General features: G+C 39.4%; 2 protein-coding genes across 3 annotated transcripts in view; one reads left to right on the forward strand and one right to left on the reverse strand.

Annotated features, from left to right (window-relative positions):
* SLC17A1 (solute carrier family 17 member 1) overlaps positions 1–6657 on the forward strand; it is a 157840-nt gene extending 151183 nt beyond the window's left edge. For both annotated transcript variants that reach the window (XM_074038735.1, XM_074038743.1), the window contains one exon: positions 4479–6657. The gene's annotated coding sequence lies outside the window, so the exon portion shown is untranslated. The remainder of the gene's footprint in view (positions 1–4478) is intronic.
* Positions 1–24389, reverse strand: part of SCGN (secretagogin, EF-hand calcium binding protein) — a 49749-nt gene that overhangs the window by 14648 nt on the left and 10712 nt on the right. The window contains exons 4-7 of the mRNA XM_005553826.4: positions 22219–22308; positions 18109–18165; positions 17599–17676; positions 5075–5130 (exon numbers count right to left, since the gene is read on the reverse strand). Coding sequence (XP_005553883.1) covers positions 5075–5130; positions 17599–17676; positions 18109–18165; positions 22219–22308 — 281 coding nt within the window. The remainder of the gene's footprint in view (positions 1–5074; positions 5131–17598; positions 17677–18108; positions 18166–22218; positions 22309–24389) is intronic.

Genomic DNA, 24389 nt, shown 5'->3' on the forward strand with positions numbered 1-24389 from the left:
CAGAAATAAACCCATACATATGGTCAATTGATTTTCAGAAAGGGTGCCAAGACCATTCAGTAAGGAAAAATATTCAAGAAATGGTGTTGGGACAAGTAGATATCTACATGCAAAATAATTAAATTGTGCCCCCACCTTACACCATATTAAACAATTAACATGAAATGGATTTACATAAAACAGAAACTTTATAATTTATATAACTCTTAGAAGGAAACAAAGGGGTAAATCTTCATGAGCTTGGATTTTGGCAGTGACTTCCTAGATATGATATCTAAAACACAAACAACCAAAAACATTAGACAAATTGGACTTCATGAGAATTAAAAACATTTGTGCTTCAAAGGACATCATCAAGAAAATGAAAACACAACTCTCAAAATGGAAAAAAGTTTTTGCTCATTATACATCTGAGAAATGTCTAGTAAACAGAATATACATAGAACTCTTACAGTTCAATAACAAAAGGACAAATCACCCAATTTTTTAATTGCACAAAGGATCTGAACAGACATTTCTCCAAAGAAGACATACAAATGGCCAGTAATACATAAAAAATATTCAAAATGCAAATCACAATGAGATACTACTTCACACCCACTAGATGTGAAGTAGTATCTTCTTTTTTATATATCTTTTTTATGATATATATCATAAAAAGTATAATCTTTTTTATGATTAAAAAAGATGCAAACAATAACAAGTACTAATTAGAATATGGAGAAATTAAAATCCTGATACATTGTTGGTGGGAATGTAAAATGGTACAGCCACTTTTGAAAACAGTTTGGCAGTTCCTCAGAAAATTAAATGTAAAATTACTATATGAACCAAAAGTTCTGCTTCTTAATATATAACCAAGAGAATCACAAACACATATTTAACCCAAAACATGTAGCAACATTATTCATAATCTCTAAAAAGTGAAAATAACTCAAATGAACATCAACTGATGAATGGACAAAATGTGATATGTACATACACGGGACTATTACTCAGCCATAAAAAGGGATAAAGTTACAACATGGATGAACCTTGAAAACATTACTCCAAGTGAAATAGCCAGATAGGAAAGGCACATATTGTATGATTCCATTTATATGAAATGCCCAGAATAGGTAAGTCGATAGAAAGAGAAAGTAGATTGGTGGTTGCCAGGGTCTTGTGGGAGGAGGAAGAGGGGAGTGACTGCTAATGGGTACTGGGTATCCTTCTGGCATAATGAAATGTTCTAACATTAGATACTGGTGATGACTGGACTTTATGAATATATTAAAATCTACCAAATTGTATACTTTAAAAGGGTAAATTTTATGGTACTTAAATTATATCTCAATTTTAAAATAATCTTGTTTTTGTTTTAGAAAGCAAATATGTCTGTCTTTTCTGTATAATTATAATTATACTTTAATAGGATACAGTCAGTTTCAATAGATTCAACATTAGATTCATGTTGTATTCATAGTCGTGAGGATATATAGAAAAAGTAGAAAAAATGTAATACAACTATGTGGAAAATCTTTCCTCCTCCAAATGCTCAGAATAGAGGGAATTAATTTGAGCCAATTAGAAGATAGAATATCCTGGAAGTCTGCAAGGAATATTGTTCTTACTATTTGCTGGCACCAGGCAGCCTAAATCATGTTGCCAGTCACAGCACATATACTTGGGAGGTGCTTTTATGTAGAGGAATTGAACTGCATTTCAGAGCTGAAAGTAGAGAGAGAAAATACCTATCTGCAAATGTTTTAAGGCCTCTTTGTTGTTGTATTAGTTTCCTAGTGCTGCTGTGACACACTGCCACAAACATAGTGGCTTCAAATGACCATAATCATTTACAGCACTTGCAACTGAAGTCTGAAATTGATCTCACTGGGCAAAATTCAAGCTGTCAACAGGGCCACATTCCTTCTGGAGGCTCAGGGAGAATCCCTTCCCTTGCCTTTTTTCGGGTTCTAGAGACTGCCTACATTCTTTAGCCTCTTCTTCCACTTTAAAGCCAGCAACTAGCATTTTCAAATCTCTCTGTGACTCTGACCTTCTGACTCCCTCTTCCATATTTAAAGGATCTTTGTTATTACATTGGGCCCAATGTGGATAATCCAGAATAATCTCTATTTTAAAGTCTGTTGATTAGCAAACTTAATTATATCTGCAACTTTAATTCATTCTTGCCTTGTAACATGAAAGAGTCACCAGTTTGGGTATTAGGACGTGGACACCTTTTTTTTTTTTTTTTTTTTTTTTTTGAGATGGAATCTCACTTAGTCACCTAGCTAGAGTACTGTGATGCAATCTTGGCTCATTGCAACCTCTTCTTCCTGAGTTCAAGCGAATCTCCTGCCTGAGCCTCCTGAAGAACTGGGACTACAGGCATGCACCACCACGCCGGGCTAATAATTTTTTCTTTTTTTTTTTTTTTTTTTTTTTTTTTTTTTTGTATTTTTAGTAGAGACAGGGTTTCACTATGTTAGCCAGGCTGGTCTCAAACTCTGACCTCAAGTGATGCACCTGCCTTGGCCTCCCACAGTGCTGGGTTTACAAGTGTGAAACACCGCACTCAGCCTAAGATGTGGACATCTTTATTCTGCTTACCACAGTTCTCATTTTCAAATTCCATATCAAACTGGTTTTGAAATACACTTGGCACCCCATATCTGTGGGTTCTTCAGGGCCAACTGTGGGACTTGAGCATCCGAGGATTTGGGTATCTGGTATCTGCGGAGGTTCTGGAACCAATCCCAGAGGATACTTAGGGAAGACTGTACTAACTGATTTTGCTGCCTTGCATCTTTGTTCAGTGCTACTGTAACTCCATCAATTCACAACTACTCATTGAATCCCCCTCATTGCACAACACTCCACCAAGTGAGAAGTTATTCAAGGGGTTAAGGCATAGTCCCCACCCTACCAGCAGGACCATAGCAAACCCGCCTCTACAGAGCGTTTGGACATATGCAGAAGGCCCTATTAGTTATCACAGTGATAGAGGGGGCACAACTAGCATTTTGTGCATAGGGCCAGGGATATTAGGTTTCTGGCATTACATGGAAATTTCCACAGAATGAAGAATTGTCCCATGTCTCACTTGAATTTCAAATGTCCAGGGGGGCAATCGTGTCTGTAAAAATCCTGCTTTTAATTATTTGTGCTTGGAACTGAATTCTTATTTGCATAAAAACTCAAGGTTTGCATAATTTACTACTTACATAAATTTTCCACATGGTAGATGAATTGTGTTGAGAGATGAATGTATTTTGTCTCATTTGGAACTCTGTCAATACTTATTTATTATTTCATGAAATCATATCAACAGCACCTGACTTACCAAAGTGCCACAATTGTATCAGTTAGCATCTCAGCTGCCCCATTTATAATTCTACACAGGTGAAAGCATGTGATCACTTCATTATATCTTCACTATGATTGTATGCAAGCACTTATACACTAAAATGTGTGTTATTGTATAATTAACTGCTTTCCTTCTATTTCGCCTTTATAAGTTACAGTCTGTGCATGATGTTAGTTATTTTAGCATTGTATACATAGGTAGGTCATATTGGATATGGACTAAGAGGGCAGAGAGCAGTCGCTCTGAGCCCTTTATTAACCCCAGCCTCTCAGGGCACACAGGGCTCCTCAACTCTCACTACTCTGAGGTGTGCACAACTGAATCAGCGCATGGATGAATAGATGCTTTTGGTGAAGGGAACCACGAGATTGCAAGCTTTTGTTTTCATCTAGATTGTCATCTATTGAATGAATCCTTTGGTTGCTTTGGGATTGGCTCTCTCACATAGCTCTCTGACCTCTACTTGAGAGGAACCCTGCCTCTATTGACCAAGAGAACCAGATGGGATCCAGGGAGCAGAGGCAAGATGCCTTCTGTGCCAGGCCTGATGGAGAAACACTTTTGTCCCTCTTTGGCTGGTCCCTCAGTGGCTCTTCTATATCAATGTGGCCAAAATTAGAACTAAGGTCCTAAAAAAAGTAGCCAAGGAGGACACACAGGCTGCCTCGCAATTCCTATGAGGCACAGATAGAAGGCCATTTAGTCTACTGAGGTCAACATCCTGGCTGTTACTGAGGAGAAATTCTTCCTGGTGAGTCCCCTTTCACAGATATCAAAACCTGGCTGAGGTAGCTGCCAAGAAAGGAGATTGCTGGTGTGGGATTTGGTGATTCTGGACTCAGGTTAATGTCCACTAAGATTTGAAACCAACATCTTCTTGTGACTTTGTCGAGTTACCTCCTCATCATTAAAAACTTGCCTCAGTCCTTGAAATTCCTCCCTCCCAGCTATACCTGCTGCTGCACTGCAGCCTGTAACTGCTGCGCCATTTACAATTACCATCGAGCGCTGCCCTGAAGTACCTGGTATTATATGTAGCTGCTCCCCTATAACGGGTGTATCTGTGTATTCCAGATCCAATTTCAACTCTCACTATTTGCTCAGAATGTCTTTCTCTTTTTTGTAGACAACTACATGCTGTTTGGGATCAGCTGGACTTGACAAAACATACTGACACACCAATCACATGTCACAACACCAGACTCTCAGACAACATTTTCATGGACACTGAGCCACTTCTGCTTTTATCCTGTCCTCCTCCACTTCTAGCCTTCAGGCACTTGGTGCCTCCCTGAGGATACACCAACACTTCAAGACCACACAGTGCATCTGGAGTCTGGCTCAGTAGTCCTGTGTCCTGAAATAACTGCTCGATGTTCCCAGAGCCAGTGAATGGGATTTGGGACATTTTTGTCATGAAGTCACAAGGTGAGACTATAAATGTCTTGCCTTTAAGGGTAGGGGGGTTTTCCCATGACCCATCCATAAAATTTGTGAAAATGTTGTGCGTTGTACATTTTGGAGAGAAGAACTTTTATTATCTTCACGAAGGGACCTGTTACCCTAAAAGATTTAGAATCACTCAGCTTATTTGCTAAGATGTGCCTATTCTTTTAGACTCCAGGTGAGGCTTGATCTCCAGTCTCAAAAGGAAATATATGATGTCATCAGACCCCTAGGAAGGTATTTCTGAATATATGATATCATTTCCGTGTAACTCACCTTGCTAAGTCATTTAGATCCAACCGACCATCTTTATTTCTGTCAAAAATCTTCATCTGAAATGCAGAAGGGAAAATGATTGTACTTGTAACAGGAATTAATTCTGAAAGTTATTAAAGCACTTTTCTATTTTGCTCTTCTGATTACATATTTGCCTAAATTGGCTTAGGAGCCCACTTGCCTAGTATTGGTCACAGAAGGAATTGCATGTCAGCCTCTCTGTTAGGATGAGTCATAGGAACCAAACCTCCTAAATCTCAGTGGCTTAACACAACACAGGTTTATTTTTCACTCATATTGTATGAGAATCAAGGGTTAGCTGGCAGGTCTACTTCATGTTGTCTATACTCTGGTGACATGGAATGACAAAGTAGTGACCATCTGGCCACATTCCTGATTGTCATTGCAGAAGGAAAGAATAGTAAATAATTTACTTATTGAAATTGTATTTTCCAAAGCAGATCCCTGGCCACACCCACCTTCAAAGGGACAGAATAATAAAATCCTATCATGTGACGAAAACTACTTATTTGGAGGATAGCAGCAACGACTACCAGTCTCTGACAGGCGAAACAGATAAAAATCTTCTATAAAGATTACAAGCTTGAAATGTGGGTTCTTTGTTTGAGTCAAGGTTTTCTGAAATTATTTTATAGCCCTCATTTAGCATATCAGCCACCAAGGAGGGCTTGGAGGGCTCATATCATAGGGTACCGTCATAGGGTATAGGAGAAACCTCATGTTTCCATGAAGGCAAAAGGTGTTGACGCTGAACCTTTCCTTTCATAGACAGACTTAGCATTGTCCAAAGAAGTTGTTTACATTATTAGATCAGACTAAACTTTAAACAATATAGGACTAAAAGTTAAAAATTTCTGCACTAACCACAAATTAGAAACACAAGACTGGTTTGGGCAAAATAGAAGAGATAGATTTCTTTGCACATCTGAGTTGAAATGTGAGTGAATTTTGTGACTTTACAACATTTTAATGCTACAGAATATCTCTAAACATATCCATATAAGGAGGCTGCACAGGGAAAAAGAGGGAGCAAGATAATCTGAAAATATATACAACAGATTTTTGCTTTAAAAGATACATTAGTCCCCCATCCTTCCTCTCTCTGCAAATACAGTTTTTTTAAATATTTAAAATGAATTTGAAAACCCATTATCCCTATTTTGGCACCAAAAATGTGTATTACAGAATTAAAACACAGGTTATATTTTTATACATTTGGACATATTACATGTCCAATTATGTCCCTTAAACATAAACACTATACAGAATCCAGTAAAAAGTCTGATGGGGATACACTTTGCTAGAAGATGAGCCATGAGTTATTTTCTGTGACACTTTCATTATGAGAGGTTCTATCTTAATAGAAAGCTAGGTCAGCTTGAGCTTTAAGCAAGTAACAACTCACCTTGAAAGACGTGGCCCTAAGTCCATTGCTGTGCAAACTTACTCCAAGAGAAAACAATCCCGTGCTCGAAATTGGCCTAGGATGAACTAAACATCAGTGTGCTAAATTATGCTTCTACCTATCATAAAATTGGCTATGGCTCAAATAAGAATAAGAATCAGGAAAAAAATCATTTGCCTAATTTTTCTATCTCTGAGTGTATACCAGTGAGAATGAATGGCACACATATTCCACTGTACCTGCTCGTCTACTTTCTTGGGGCCTCTGTAGCTCTAAGTTCAAATATTAATGATGAGGGAATCTTGAAGCATGCCTGTAGCAGCAGACTAGAAATCAAATCCTGTGTGACATTAAGACATTATGCTTCTTTGCAAGCATAACCTTTAGTGAATTTTGAATGCTTGGCATATTTGTTTGAGACATAATGGCTTCTTAATTTTTAAACTATAATAAAGACCATTTATGAGGGCTCAATACTTTATATGTTATTACATTTAATTATCACAACATCCTTATAAGGTCAAAAAAAAATCTGCATGTAACAAATAAGGAAACTGATATTTAGAAAGATTGAAGTAGGTTGTTTAAGAAGCAAGATTTTAATCTAAGCATATCTGTCACCAGAGCTCTTTCCATAAAACCAGGCTCTTAGCTCTATAAAGTCTGGGTATCTCATCCTGAATTTGGTTTGCTTCATGTTTGGTTATGAAGTAAAACATCTGGTGCAGGCCGGGCGCAGTGGCTCACGCCTGCAATCCCAGCACTTTGGGAGGCCGAGGAGGGCAGATCACAGGGTCAGGAGATCGAAACCATCCTGGCTAACATGATGAAACCCTGTCTCTACTAAAAATACAAAAAAATTAGCCAGGCGTGGTGGCAGGCGCCTATAGTCCCAGCTGCTGGGGAGGCTGAGGCAGGAGAATGGTGTGAACCCAGGAGGCGAGCTTGCAGTGAGCCGAGATCATGTCACTGCACTACTCCAGCCTGAGAGACAGAGGGAGATGCCATCTCAAAAAAAAAAAAACAATCTGGTGCCATAGAGTATACCAGAGATGTGGTATTTACCTTTTCTAATTGCCTCTTTTTAGAAAAAGACTATGTGGATTTCCCTCCAACTCAGTAGTCTGAATTTCCTCTAAAGAAATAGAAACTTCATGATAGTTGAGTCAACTCTAAGACTGCCAATTTTCACTTCACTGGACTCACGCTTATATAGTTCATTTCTATCTATTTTCTCTACCTTTGACTATAAACCAAGAGATATAAGCCTAGTGCCTGACAACTGCTCCAGGCAGTAGTGGCAGGTTGGTCACAGCCTGAGTTCCATGAGCAAGCGCCCCTGCCAGCCCTCAGCCCACAACCCAGCTCCCCTTCAATCCCCTGCACACACACCCCTTCCCACTGGGCTCCATGCCCTGAAGCTGCACGGGTGCTCATTTACCCTGGCTGGAATGATGATGAAGTATTCCCAGGCCAGAACAGGCTCCAGAATTTCTGAAACCAAATGTTCACTGCCTTGTGACATTGGTGCTCAAATTCCTATAGCAAACATGTTCTGACCAAAAACACAGAATATGAGGAGGTGACCCCTGCCCAGAAGCTCCTCTCCCAGTGACTCCTGACCAAGACCAATGGGATGTCCTGCTAGACTGAGTGGCTATTTGTTGCCGATGATGCTCACCCAGTGTCCATCCTGGAGGACTCTACCAGGCACCCACAGAATCAGAAGTGACCACCTTCACCTGTAGCATCAACCATGCCAAGCTGATGGTGGTGGAGGAACGATGTATTTACTGTGTGAACTCTGAGAACTGCACTAGTCCGAAATCCTCAGGGAAGCCTGGGTGTTCTCTAGCTTATCTAGTATCTCCAGAGCTATCCAGGAACTTGGTCATGCTCTTTTCAAAAACAACATGATTGTAACTGTGAAGAGTTTTCAATATATCTTGGCCAAGCTGCCAGATGATGCACCTTCCAAAACACCTGCTGGGACAGAAAAGGAAGCCAAAGGGAAGGTAAAGGAGACAGCACTGACAGCTGTGGAGAAGGCCAAGGACCTAGCGAGCAAGGCAACCACTGAAATGCAATAACAGCAACAGTGCATGTAGCCAGCCTGGGCCCTGCCCACCACCGCCACAGCACCCCTGATGACCTGGTTCAAATCCCTCTGCCCTTTTCCAATTTACTTCCAGCCCTACCTACTGCTTGGGTTGTGGGTTGAGGGTGGGTGTCATGTTGACATCTACAGAACACCAGGCATACCCATATCTGAGCCAGTCCTGCTTATTTCCCCATTGGGCAGCTGAGGTCAGAAGCACAGAGAGGTGTGGTGACTTGCACAGGATCACAGACGGGATGCAGATAAATTGGTAATAAATGCTAGACTGCAAACTCCATAAGGGCAGGGATCTTTGTTTTCTTTTGTGATATGCCCCCAAGTACTTGGCACATATCTAGTACATAATAGGCAGTCAATAATTATTTATTGAATTTTTTAAAAAAGAAAATAAATATAGGCCTTATTTTTTCCTCCCTCTTTATCCTAATTCACTCCAGGAGGGCTGTGGCAGTTGACAATGGCAGCGGTAGGGGGCATGCCTTCCATTCTGAAGGGCAATCGCTGAAAGGTGGAGAAGAGCCCTTCATCACTCTTCTTACCTCTAGCACTGCTTTTCCAAGACTTGCACTCATACTCCATCCACACATTTTTGAGAATTAGCTACCTGAAAGGTGCTATCAAGGCTCCTAGAAATGGAACACAATGTCTTAATAACAAATGCCTTAAAATTCTAAGTGTGGTAGTTCCCATTCTCTGGCAAGAGACTCCTCAGGGACTTTGGAGTTACTCAGAATTCTCCTTAGATTGAATAATCTTTTAGTTTTTCAAACTTTTGTAGGTGTAGTAGCGATTGTAAAATGCAAAATCACTTAAAATCATTACTGGGTAACTTCCTGTCAATAGATATTTTCTTAAACAGTAGATTCAAAGTACAACTACTGTCATGTGGTGGGAGAGGAAGTCTGTGACTTTTTAAAACAATTCTTAATGAAGAATTTTAGTATAATGCCTGCCCATGGTGAAAAACATGCAAATAATTGAGCAGAGTCAAGAGTGTGAGTCCCTCCCTTGCCTGTTTTAGTGGTAACTACCATTCACAGAGTCTTATAGATCCTTCCAGAAACTTTTTAAGCATACAAGTATATGTGTATATATGTACACACACATATATCACATCTATCTAGTTTTTTGATGAATGGACCATATGCAATATAATATTTTGCAGCTTCCTTTTTTTTATTTAATAAATTGTTGGAAAAATCATTCTTTAGCAGTTCTTTTTTTTCTTTTGAGATGGAGTCTCGCTCTATCGCCCAGGCAATCTGGGCTCACTGCAAGCTCCGCCTCCCAGGTTCACGCCATTCTCCTGCCTCAGCCTCCCGAGTAGCTGGGACTACAGGTGCCCACCACCACGCCCGGCTAATTTTTTGTATTTTTAGGAGAGACAGGGTTTCACCGAGTTAGCCAGGATGGTCTTGATCTCCTGACCTTGTGATCTGCCCGCCTCAGCCTCCCAAAGTGCTGGGATTACAGGCGCGAGCCACTGCACCCGGCCAGCAGTTCTTTTTTAAAAAAACTTTAAAGGAGATCCTCATTCCTGCCTGGAAATTATTGCCATATGCTATTTCAAAAAAGATTTAGAACCCCTCCCATATTATCAATTGAGAATTATTTGTCAGGTAATTACTATGTCTAATAACATTCTACACACTATGGGACATCCCAAACAATTATTAAGATGGTACATGATTTTAGGAGTATACAATTGTAATTGAAGAGTGAAAAAGAAATATCTGAAATATACGTTAACGAATAAGATTCAACATTATCTCCTTAACCCTGAGAAAAAGAGACAGAGCAATGTGACAGGATATTGGAGGAGACTGAGGAAGGAGATAAGAATTCAGGTAAGTTCTGAAGGAGGGATAGGATTTGGAAATGAGGCAGAGAGAAGAGAGGAAGACATTATAGACTAGCAAATGTAAGAACAAAGGCACCGAGATAGAAATTCACATAATAGCAATAGGTTAGCCATAGAGAGCCACCAGGGAGGATGAGGGCTGTTCTGGGAGTGGAGGAGAGAAGTTAGAGTGGGAGAGAGAATGGGACCAGATGATGCAAGAGCTTGAAAGCCATAAATAGGAGTTTAAACTTTTGTAGATCCATGCACAGGTGACTGACATCATTCATTCATTTATTCATGCGTTCATTCATTTAACAAATATTTATGGAGTGCCTACTATGTGTCAGACACTGTTCTATTTACTGAACAAACAAAGATTCATGCTGTCATGGAGCTGATTTGGAAAGAGGAGATGGAAGGGGGGAAGGAAAATAAGACAGATAAGTAAAATACTGACTGCTTTACATATGTAACATGAAATATACATGTTACCTATGTTAAATGCTCTGGAGGAAAAATTAAGTAGCATATAGAATAGCAAGTTGGGGGGTACAATTTTAAATAGAATGGAAATGGAAAGCCTCAATTAAAAGGTGGCTTTTTCATAAAGACCTGAAAGAGATGAAAGTAAATCAAATGCATACCAGGGTTAAAAATATATTGGCAGGGATATGGCAAGTGCAAAGCACCTGTGGCAGCACATACATGCATGTCAGAGTAACCAAAAGTATGACAGGCAATAGTGTGGCAAGACTAGGACTGGGGAGGAGATAAAAGGAGATAAGATGGGAAAGGTGATGACTTGGGGTGTGAGCAGGTGGTGTAAGAACTTTGGCTTTTTCTCAGAGACAGAGCCTTTGGAGGTTTTTGATATGAAAAATGACATAATCTGACTCATAGTATAACAGGATCACTCTGGCTGCTGTGTTTCATAGAGATGGTAAGAGACAGGAGTGGAAATAGGGGGATTTGCTGGGAAGCATCTTACAATTCAGTTGAGAAATAATCATGGCTTGGAACAGGGTGAGAAATGATCAGATTTAGGATGTAATTTAAATGTGTTCAATAAGATTTGCCAGTTAGATGTGGAGTGATAGAGAAAGAGGCATCAAAGATGGTTTCACGTGTCATGCCTTGAGCAACTTGAAAGCTTGAGGAAGACCAGTAGTGGAGCAGGTCTTTGGGGAAAGGTCAGAATTTCAATTTGAGACATGTTGAAAATGTATATTAGGCATGCAGTTCAAGTAGAGATACACATTTAAGTGTATGCAAGAAGTTTAGAGAAGTGGTCTGAGTCAGCCATATAAATCAAGGGTGGTCAGCCTTTAGCTTGTATTAAAAACCATGAGACTGGTTGAGATTACCGCGAGTGAGAGTGGACATAGAAGAGAAGAGATCTGAGGACTGAGCCCAGACGAGCGTCAGGTTGGCCTGGATCACAGTGATGAATGCCTAGACCCAGAGAAGGAAGCAGATATGAGCTGCTTTAATCCAGGCATGAAATATGAGAGCCAAGACCAGGATCATGGATGGGGACAAGCTTAAACTCATATCATTCTCTTTGTCTGCCATTGTTGTGGGATTTAGGAGGATGAGAGTGACCTCGGGTTGAAACAGAAGAGTATTAAGTGCACTCAGGCCCAGCTGACTCACGTCCAAAAGACTGGGATCGGAATAAAGACAGCACTTGACTTTTACATACACTTTACAAAAGGGGATGGGCTAGCTTGAAGCAAGCTTACAGTGGCGTGAAAGCAGGGATACAGAGGCAGGACAAACTTAGGATTGCACATAACTTTTACCAAGCAACCCAGGTGTCCATTATCTAGGTTTGCCTGGGCACAGGCTTATCTCTTAACCTTCACTATGGTACCCAGGCAGCTGTAGTTCAGGCCTACTCAGGCTTCTTATGACCTTTGTTGTACTTCTTAGATAAAACAGAATACCTGAAGTCACTAGTTATAGAGAACAGGAATCTATAAACTCATTCCATAAAATAAAGGAAAATTTGTTTTTCTCCTCCGTATGTTGAGGGAGTGCTGGGAGAGTCTCCAGAGCACATTAGATAGTATTATCAAGACTTTTCCTGGGTCTGGGCTGTGCTTATTGCTGCCTCTGGGACAAGTCAGCCTAATACAGGAAAACTTATTTCTCTTTCTTTTTATTTTTCTTTAATTTACCACCTCACCATAGTCTCAGATTTAAATGTGTTATTTTATAAAAGTTCAAGTTTCCCGCTCTAATTTAGTATGTGATTTAACATCAGCCAGAAATATTAGCTTACATTTAACAAAAGTAAATATTATCTAAAAATATCCTATCCAGACAGCTAAATCTTTCCTCCTGCCTGGCGTTGGCAGCACCTCTAAATTCAGTACCATAATTTGATTTTAATAATAGGCTGTCTCCTTCCTTGTCCAGAACATTAATTAGGAATCAGGATAAGACAAGATGTACAGACCTCTGCTTCTCTCTTCTGATTGGTCATTCTGCCTTAACTCACTCATTAGTCATGCTTCAGCCAGTTTTTAAATGTGCCAATCCTTATTCAGATCAATTTGAATTCATTTAATAAGTTACATCTCTTAAGTAAAACATTTGATGCTAAACCTCAGAACAAAATCTTTAATACAGTATTGCCATGATTATGTCCATTGCTCAATAAAAATCCATTAAAGCAGCAATAACGTGATTTCACGCTTAGTATATCAGAGCTCAGGATGTAGAAGTCGTTTTTTAAAAAGCTAAGTTCCTAAAAGTTAGTACACCCAGAAGTTTCTAGGGAAATATAAAAAGTCATTTAAAAAATCAACTATCAAGTTCCAAAATCTATTTGTTGGAAAGTATAAGTCACCTCTATGACTTAGGGAAGAAAAATGAAATCGATTGGTCAAAATTTCATTGAACTCATTTTGTCTTCTAATCAAACTCAAATCTTTGGGTGGAAACTCTTTCACCAGCTTCCTCCACACTTGGCTGTCATCTCAGTGCATAAAAAGTCAATGAGAAGCTGATATAGCTTGGATGTTGTCTCCTGTAAATCTCATGTTGAAATGTAATCCCCAGTGTTGGACATGATGAATCATGGGGGCAGATTTCTGATGAATGGTTTAGCACCATCCCCTTGGTGCTGTCCTTGCTATAGTGAATGCTTTCTCCCAGCATCTGGTTGTTTAAAAGTGTGTGGCACCCTCCTCGGCTCTCTCTCTTTTGTTCCTGCTTTTGCCATGTGATGTGCTTGCTCCTGCTTCACTGTCTACCATAAGTAAAAGCTCCTGGAGGCCTCCTCAGAAGCAAAGCAGATGCCAGCATCATGCTTGTACAGCCTGCAGAACCATGAGCCAATGAAACCTTCTTTTATAAATTACCCAGTCACAGGTGTTTCTTTATAGCAACACAACAATGGCCTAACACAGGGGCCATTTGGAGTTTGTTTGATTATGGACCTGTCTCCATGGGACAATTTAGAACCAAAATGAGTACTTAACTGCAGCACACATGAGCAGAAGAGCTATGAGGTGTTGGCAATGAAACAGACATAGAATAACAGGACTGTCTTGGCCAATGGACAGTTCTCAAACTAGATACTTAAACATTGGGTAAGATCACTCTGATTTCCCTCAGCTACTTCCCAGGACTCTAGACTTACGAATCTAAGCTAAAAATGTTGCATACTGCCAAATTTTCTTGAGCTCAGGACACCCCATTGTAAGGTGATGCCAGCCTGAAGCTTCTTTAATTTAAGCCTGATGGCTGTAAAGGGAAAAGCTCTGGGCAACTGGCCTGATTTGTGATGTGCATCATCTTTCTTCAACCACATACTGCACCCTTTCTGATTCTACCCTGGCAGGTCTGGTTTAAAGGAGAGGAGAAAAGGAGAATTTCAGAGCATAAAGCTCTGCTTGGGGAAGATTGGGTCTGTGCAAAATGCTGAAATGTGCAATATGCAACCCTCCAAGCAATATGCAATATGCTCCCTCCAACCCAAGAGGGAGCAAGAGCCATAATAGGGGCACAGGGTCATAAGAAACACTGACAGGGGAGATAGGAGGTTCCCAAAGACAAACGTTCCTTATTTTGTCATGGTTTCATCATAGCTGGCTATTAGGTAACAACTGAAAGTTCAGTTTAATATGCATTAAGTAGCCTACTACGTGTCAGGTCCCATGTGAGGGCTGGGACAAGAAGGTTAGATGCTGTCCTCACCCTTGAGGAGTCACAGGCTAGTGGGGTACAAGAGCCATAAACAGATAACATCAGTGTCATCCTTGACTCCCACGTGATTCATCAGGAAATCTTCTCAAGTTTATCTTCAAAATATATTTAGTTCTCACCTCTTCTGCCACTCCAACTGAGTCCAAGTTGCCATCCTCCATCACCTGGATGGCAACAATGGCCTCTCAGCAGATCTTCCTGATTCCATACTTGCCCATTGAGGACTCTTCTCAATCAAGGGGGCAAATCTTGACATCCTCTGCATCATAGCCCTCTAGCCGTTTTCCATCTAACTAAAACCCCAAGTCCTCACGATGGGCTAAAAATCCCATGATGGTCTGGCTGCCGTTTAGTCTCATCCTTTCTTGCTCTGCTCCAGCCATGCTGGTCTCCCCCGTTCTTAAAAATCCCAGGCGCGCTTTTGCACTAGGGGCCCTGTGCCTCCTGTACCCTCAGTCCCTCCTCACATCTCACCTTCTCAGAGGAGCCACCCTGACCACCTTATTGAAAAGTACCCCTTCTTCCCAGTCCCCTACCCCAACTGCTCCTGCTAGCACTGCCATTCCTGGCCCAACTCCACTTTTTAATTTTTTCCATAACACTCATCTCCCTCTGTTATGCAATATAATGAATTATTAATTACGTTTATTATTTGTTGTCAGTCTCTCCTTTGTCTATTTTGCTCACTGTTGAATCCCTGTTGACTAGAATAATGCTTGGGGCATAGTAGATATGTAATGAATATTTGCAGAATGAATTAAATTATTAAGAAGCTAAGATGATGATATGCACAAGGCACTACACAGGCACAGAGAAGGGGTACTGGGCTCACCGTGGAGGGAAGGCTACAGAAGATTTCTTTTAGGGCAAGTTGATGTCTAACTGAATATCGAATGATGAGCAAGAACCAGGTGAAAAAAGTGAGGGGAAAAAAGCTGAGCTATATTAAGAAGTAAAAGAGTAGTGGTTTAGTATGGTTAGTTGGAGGTGGGGGCAAGCTCCTCAGAGTCAAAGATAGTCAAAGAAATACTGGCAACATGCTGGAGATTCTACATGAAAATATATTCATTAAGTAGGTCATGTTTTATAAGTCGATAAAATCGAGATAACAACAGCCAGTGTTAACATTCTGTTAAATCAATGTTAAAAATATGCTGAACTAGAAAAACACCTCCTTATTGTTCTGTACCCCAAGCAGTTTCCATCTAATTTCCTTTTTCATAGTATTCATTCTATTAGAGGGCTTCACTGGAGCTTAGGTCAAAAGGAACCTAGAGATTCTCCTGTAGCTGGGAAACTGCTTCCCACTGCTGGGGGATTTCCCACTTTACCCTTTGGTGCTGAGCACATATTTACTCAGGATTTCAGACATCATTTTGCATGCTATGAAAACAAATCAACATAGTAAGAGGCTGAATAATTTCCTTAATTGAGATCCTGCCCTGAGATTTGATTCTCTCCTTGGCATTTGCTTTCTCCTGTCTAGGCCAATTACAAGTTACCAGGGTCAAGAGCACTTGCCTCCTTCCCAACACAGACTCATTTGACTGGAGGCACATTCAGAGCAGAGTACAGAAGGAGAGTAGAGAAAGCTCCAGGGCTGAAAATCAGGGGAGCTTAGCTTCCAGCTTAACAGATGCCTTTAGCTAAGGAACATTTTTTCTCAGTTATCTGATCTTTAAAATGAGCTTAAGAATTCAACCTGGTGGTGACTTAGTCACTTAAAACGCTTTCTTAGCCTTAGTCATCAGATATATAAAATTGCATGAATAAAACCAACACTGTAGAGAAGTTGTTGGAAATATTATAGTATTTGGAAATACCAATTAAAAGCCCAAATAGGTCAACATGGTGGTACACATTTTAACAAACTCTTCTCAGTAATATGTATCCCTGACTTCACCATAAGGCTCAATGAGGTGAATCTGCTCAATAACTCTTTATATAATAAATATAACAATCCTACAAGTAATTAAAGCTTTATCAGCAAATTTCCATGCTTACTAACTAAGAAACATGAAGATTTTTATAGGAATGAACCACACACCTAGGGATGAGAAAGGGATAGGGGAGGAGAAAAGACAGAGGAGCCAGATACAATTTAATACAAATCATTGATGAGTACTGGGAGAAATGCATCAAGTTAGGTGTTGAAACAGAACATGAGGATGAGTTCACCAAAGGCAGCTTCCTACTTCACCACTTTCCATGGAGCTTGACACAAAAATAGTCTCAAGGTCACTTGGAACAACGATGACATGAGGGGAATGTGAAATAATGACAACTACTGCAATAAGAGCTAACTCATTGTATTCTGGACAGTATGCAAGTCCTTCAAATGCATCAACGCATTTGCCCTCACAGGAATTAGGTACTATTCATCCCCATTTTATAGGAGAAGTAAATAAAGTTGAGAGGCTTGACAGTTTTCTTACATCATAGCTGGTAAGTGGCAGAGGTAGCACATGCATCCTCCATCTAGCTGACTCTCCAGCTGCACTAAATCAACATGCTAAATGAGGAGAATCATCCACTGTGGTGAGAGGCAGCTTCCATCTGTTTGGTACTGATTGTCTAAGTCCATGTTTACTTGCTTCCATGTGACTTCAATTAACATTGAGGTTATTGGCCTGGTGCTTAGAAACCTAATATTGACTGAACTTTTCAGGTTTCCCCACAGACTGGTGAACAGCTTTCTCTCTCAAATAGATGCAACCTGGTCACAAGAGAGAGGCTACAAAAGTTCAGTTTTAGCCAGTGTTTTTCAGAGTTGAGGTTTCCTCTTGCATTCATTTAGCCTTCAAATTCTCAAGGACGACCTCTCTAGCAGACACTGTTTCTGGGGTCTGGAGAGGGAGTGGGGGAGCTGTCCTCATGGAGGTAATTACTCATGGAGTAGTGAGTAATTATTCATTACTTACCATGGTGCCAGTGTATTCTTCCAGTTTAGCCTCAGAAATGGCCTTTCTGTGGTGAAGAAAGAGGTCTCGGAGGAAGTTCTGTGGCGCCAAGAGAAGAGTCATACTTCATATAGTGAGCAAATAAACTGCAAAGGTCTTAAAAGGCCTTATTTCAAGAATTGTGGGTTGTTTGTTTCCAGGAGGAAATAAAATGCTTTTAGCAAGCAATAAATCCAAGAATTGAGGGCTGTCACTGTTTATAGGGAGCTCACGGGGCCCAGGGACTAGCTCCAGCATGAAAAAGTTATCATAAATGCTCAATTATGCTGCTTTTCCAGAGACAGCAATGTGACTTGCACTTTCTAAACCTTTTAAAAATGAATATATATACATATATGTACATATGTATGTATTTTTTGAGTAACATATTCAAAGACATCTTTCCTGGGCCCACAGAAATCAAACTCATGATACACACATATCAAATTCCCAATGATAAACAAACCCACCCCTTCACCCAGTGACACTTACGCGGAGCTCAGCAGCTGATATAAAGCCACTGCTGTCAGCGTCATATTTGCGCCAAATCTGAAATACACAAAAGTCATTAATTCATTTATCCTCAGATAAGTTGGAATAATTATGTGGTATCTACTACAGTTCAGCATCTGAAAACAGTACTTAACTGAATGGAAATTCCACTTTTGATGGGAAACTTTAGGCTTTCTTTGGTGACAGCAATTTTGGGCAGAATCCACCAGAAATAGATCACTGCATTCACTTGGAGCCACTTAAGGAGGGCCACAGTGGTTTCAATGAAAGCCCACTGAGTGGGCTTTAATCGAAAGGGTTCTTTTGGAAAGTTCAGAATGGAATGATACAAAGTGATGAACTTCAATTTGGGGCAATATGACAAACTAAGAAACCTCCTCAGTACTAAATACCTAAAAATGCAACATCCTATGTAAATAACTTTTAATTACATTGCATAGATCACAAGAAAGTGAAAGGACTCCTAAGAGACCCAACGTGATAGGAAAGCACAAACTTAGAGTGGTAATGTAGGACTGAAACCAAAGCCTATCCCAAGTATATCTGCTGGTCCCTGGCAACAACGTCTGCAGTTTTATGAGAAAACTGCACATGTGGTAGACAGGGAATAAATCATGGGACCCACACAGGTGGAAAATCAGATCGAGGTGCCCGCTTTAAACTAAAGCTTCAAAACTAAAACCTTAATGAAAGATGAACTTTAAAAAATTACACTGCAGAAAAGTCCCCTAAGAAATCTTGCCTGTGTGGTCTTGTCTCTGATGGAGGGAATAAAATAACTGATAATTCCCAGTTATAAGCTACTCCTCTCATTAGTGTGAGGCCAGCATTCATCCAACTGAAGATACAGTTACTGAACTGGAAGACAAAACAGCTGAAACTCTTTGAGGAAAGCACTGAACTACTTTCCTTAATAAATTCTGTTACTCTCACCACCTCTGATTATTCCATGGACAAGCCCCACATCAGTTGGCAAGCTCCCTAACTCTTGTACAAAATGAAAGGTTACACTAAGTTGTTGTGTTTTTTTTTCCATTGACAGATTTTTCTTAGATCCTAGATGGATTGCCTGTGTTCTGTGTTAACCAACTGCAGGAACCTTAGTTATTAACCACAATCAGTGTCCTGAGCTCAGACTCTGCAGGGATAGTAGGAGATGTTGATACTGATGCTATGTCGACACTGGTGCTGATATTTGGTGATAACAATTCAGAAATGTCACTCCTTTATGACCCTGTCATTTATGTCTGAATTTAGTCCAATTTACACAATCAATGAGTTAAATGTGATTTATATCTTTTATCGTATGAATATGCCAAAACTATGAGAATTTCAAATAATTTTTAAAATTTTTTGCATGCTTTTTAAATGCCATTCTCCAACAATATCCATCTTAATTATTGTGTAGTTTTACTACAGCTGAGTCATTGGAGAGCCAAAGATTTTTGTGTGAACATTCAGCAAGCCTATCTTTAAAGAATAAAAACAAAATAAAGACATTTCCAGACAAACAGAAGCAGAGTTTATTACCAGCAGACTCTCAATAAAGAATATACTCTGGGAAGAAGAAGGAACAGGAGGAAGGAAATCTGAGATACACAAAAAAGGAATGGTGAACAAAGACAATGGTAGCAATATGACATGTGGTGACACATGGGCAAATTGAAACAAATCTTGACTGCATAAAATTTGTGGGATTAAAGAAAACAAGAGAGAACTAATATTCTGGACAATAATGGCACATGAGTTGGTGAGTAAGAGTTATAGTGTGTTAAGATCCTGTGGTTCAGGGGAAAAGTTAGAATTTCTTAAAATATGTAGAATGTAATGGGATATAAGACAGTTAATTTTTAAAAACGAATAATTTACAATGATAGTTTTAAAAACTGGGTACAGAAAGGGAAAGCTCTTCTTTACAGATAAAATCGACAAACTACAAAGGCAGGAAAAGTAGAATTAAAAAAAAAAAAAAAAGATAAGAAGCCTCCATAGGGCCATGTGCTTTTCCCACTTCTCAAGATTATTCAAGACTACACTAGGCCTAACATTTTAATACTATTTTTCTATATTCATGATTTTTTTTCTGAAATCATGTTCACTGTACAAAATTGATGAAATACAAAAAGAAAAAATTTATAATCTCCAGAAATTCCTCTCCTGAGATAATTACTTATTGTTTCTATGTGTTTCATTTCTATCATGTTTCTACAACATACACTAAAAAACAGAATTGGGATCATATTATCTATATGCTTGGGCAGTCTCTTTGTTATTTTTATTAAAAATGTTATCTGAGTGTTTTTAAACACAATTAGAATCATTTTGAAAATGTCTTAAAATACATTTTAAATAATTATGACTTTATACACAATTGGAAAATACAAAAGTACAAAGAATAAAATCACCTGAAATCTTACCACTTACGAACAACCGATATTTATTTGTGTATACTTACCTATTATCTTATTTATTCAGGCCTCAGGGTAAAAAACTTTTAAACAAAGTTAAGATCAAATTCCATATACAATTTTGTTTCTTAATATTATATTGCATTTCCTTCATGTCATTAATTATTTTTTGAAAATTTGATCTTCAGTGATCAATAATGTTCAATACTGTAGTTTTTTGCTAATGAATCTGCAGCACCTAGAACAGTGCCTTGCATATTACAGTGCTCATAAGAATTTGTAGAATGAATGAATTATATGAATATATCATAATTTAACTAACTTTTCCACTATTGTTAGACATTTATGTTATTTTTAGTTTGAACTATAAGTGACACTGCAACATTATATGAACATCATTGTACAGAAAACTTTTGTCTACATTTCTGATTATAGCCATAAAATAGATGCCTGAAAAAGTAGAATTTTTGTGGGTTTTTTTGTTTGTTTGTTTGTTTTGAGACCAAGTTTCCCTCTTGTCCCTGAGGCTGAAGTGCAATGACACGATCTATGCTCACTGCAACTTCTGCCTCCTGGGTTCAAGCAATTCTCCACCCTCAGCCTCCTGAGTAGCTGGGATTAGAGGTGCCCACCACCACGCCCAGCTAATTTTTGTATTTTTTTTTTTTTTTTTTTTTTTAGTAGAGATGGGGTTTCACAATGTTGGCCAGGCTGCTCTTAAACTTCTGACCTCAGGTGATTCACCCACCTTGGCCTCCCCAAATGCTGGAATTACAGGTGTGAGCCACCGTGCCCAGCCAGGACAAATTAAATTTAAAAAAATTAACTGTGGATAATGAAATTTTAAAGGATCGTGATTGAATTTTTCCAAAATTACTTTCCATAAAATTATTGCATTTCTTGAGTTACTGGCATAAATTCATGGTCCATTCAGAATTTCTTCTGTAAATTGCCTATGCAAAACTTATTATCTCCTAAATGGGGACATGGTAACTGTATCCATTGTGGGGGCCTGGATGCAGTGGCTGTCTTGAATCTGCTGCTCTGGCCTTGGGGAAACCCTTATCTGCCCTTCCCTTGTTGTTTTTCACCAACAGAGCAGTAACACTGAGAGGCTGAGAGAAGGGGTAGCCAGAGGGAAAGTGGTAAGAGAGGTTATTGATATTGCCTTTAGCTTTTACTCTCCCATGATTATAAACAGAAGGCCTCCTGGCTGGACCAGCACTCTAATACATTATGTTCTGTATCATCATGCCTTCAAAACTAAAATTAGTTGCCGCCATTTTCTAGAGTCTAGATTTCTAGACAGCATTCTCAAAAGGCTGAAGCTCCATAGGGATATTGGCTTCAGATTGGGCACCTGCTCTCCTTTCCATAGTCCCCCACCTCCCCTCCCTCTCCATTCTTCAGTGTACCTGCCTGGCCTCTTGTCTAAAGTTTCCTCCAGCCCAAACTAAAGGAGCCTGTCAGCTCAGGAGCACCCCAGTACAGTACTGAGAGAACACTGGGGTTTGGGACCAAAGTCCTCACTCATCACTAAGGCATTTTTTGCTTGGTCTTATCCTCAGTGCTCAGCTCTCCCTTGACCGCTGGGCAGGAGTGGTGGTAGCCACAGCAGGTGGCTAAGATCATAGGCTTGTCTCCATCCTCTTTCTCCATAAAGACATAATCAAGCACTCACCTGCATAAACTCCACGCTGCTGTCCAGTGGGTTTTCCCGACGAAAGACCAGAAGAAAGTTTTCATCCTCAGATAAGAACATACCAGCAAGCTAAAGGAACAGAAAAAATAAGTCGGGGACCCTGGCCAGTGTCCATTTAAGAATGCTCTCTGGTAAAAGGCATGGTGGTACGTCTTCCAGGGCGGAAGGTCTCAGATCTTCCAGGATGAACAGCTCAGTTTGCAGTTCTGTGCTCTTGATTGACATTCTTTGATTCATTTATTCTTTCAGAAAGTATCACACTCCTACTAAGTATAAATCGCTATGGATATCTGCCTTCCACGAGCTTAAAATCTAAGCTAATGATGAATATAACATTAATATCAATAATAAATTTGTTAAGTGTTGATATGTTCCAGGCACTATTCTAAGAACTTCCAATACTGAATTAATTTAATTCCATAGTAACAGAAGATAAAAATAGCAAATAATGCTTATGTTTGCCAGGCATTATTCTAAATGCTTGCATATGCTAATTCATTTAATCCTAATAACAATCTATGGGGTGCACAACATACCATTACTGTTATTTTCCGGTGCAGGAAACTGGTCTATACAGAGATAAGGAACTTGCCAACATTTTGTAATTAGTGTGTGATGAAGTCAGTATTTCAGCTTGGCCATCTCAAGCCCACACTTTTAATCACTATGGTTTACTGGTGAGATGCTGTATATATACAGTACTTCAGTGCAAAAGCAGGAATAACTGCTGCCTGGCTTGATACTTGAGTGTTAGCTATGGTTTATATTTTTTTACATTATTAGTGTCTATAAGATACTACAACAGTTGACTCAAGTATGATAAATTCAGCCAATCAGCTTTTTAATATGAGCACCAGTTTGACTGATTTACTTCATGCACTCCCTTGAACAAAGGTATAATAGTATCTTGTTCCCCTATGTAGTTATAATACTTTTTTCAGGTTTGGCTGTGTTCATTGCCAAGCCTAGGGTATTGTAGTATATGTTGTCTTCTTTCTGAGCTGTTCCCATAGACAATGGTCATTTCTTCTCTAACGGAGTAGTTTACTCAGTGTCTTGTACAATACCACAGAGTGAGTCCACAGCAGATGCTCCGGAAGGGATTTAGGTGTAATTAGCTCACATTCTCATTCACATTTTCTAATTGGATGTGGGTCAGCTCGAGGACACATCATGTTAACAATAACTACCAGATTTTGAGTGCTTGCTACATGGCAGGTACCAGCAAGATGCTTTTTAGTTATCATCTCATTAAGTCCTCACACCAGTTTTTCAGGATGAGTATAAATATCCCCTTTTTGTCAATGGGAGGCAGTGCAGTTCAAAGCGTAAGTGATAGGCTTTAGAGTGAAATTAAATTTCTTCTCCATTACTTACTAATGATTTGACCTTAGGTAATTTAGTTAATACATCTATGCCTCAATTTCCTCATTTGGAAAATGGAGATAATAATATTGATATCCTGGTCCAGATGGGAAGACTAAAAGTAAGATGAGCCAGTATTTATAAACTGTTTAGGAAAATACCTCATACATATCAAATAGTCAATAAATGATGACTGCCATGTTGGTGAAGATGATAAAATTGAGGCTCAGAGAAATTAAGTAACTTGCCTAAGGTTTCATATTCCACCATATTGACTTCATGCTTTTCCCATCAACCTACACAGGGTCAACTGGAACAGGGAACTGTTCTTTGAGACTAACGGTGGCCTTTTTCCCATCTTATTTTTTACTAGAAAATCCAACATGAGCCAAGGTGGGCTGATTTTTATGTCACGACTACCTGTAATTGGAGTAAGTGAAATGGTCAATAGTACAGCAAGGGAATGTAGGGGAAGCAAAAGGCCTTGCTGCTCCTTAGACTCACAGACTCATAAGGTTTTAAGGAGCCTTGGGAACGATGCAGTCATGCACCATCAGCTTTCGAACAAACAACAACCTCAATGACACTCATATGCAGAATTACAAGACAAAAATGGTTGGCCAATTACTGGAGAATGTCTTCTGTTATTAGTAAGATAATGACATAGTTTTCAGTTATTTGCTATGTTTTGCTCATTCATTAATTAGGTCAGGAAATACTGAGCCCTACTATATGCTATGCTCTGTTCCAGGGTCTGGAAAATTACAACAGTGAACATGTAGTTA

Source organism: Macaca fascicularis, chromosome 4, assembly GCF_037993035.2.
Source record: "Macaca fascicularis isolate 582-1 chromosome 4, T2T-MFA8v1.1".
Taxonomy (NCBI): Eukaryota; Metazoa; Chordata; class Mammalia; order Primates; family Cercopithecidae; genus Macaca; species Macaca fascicularis.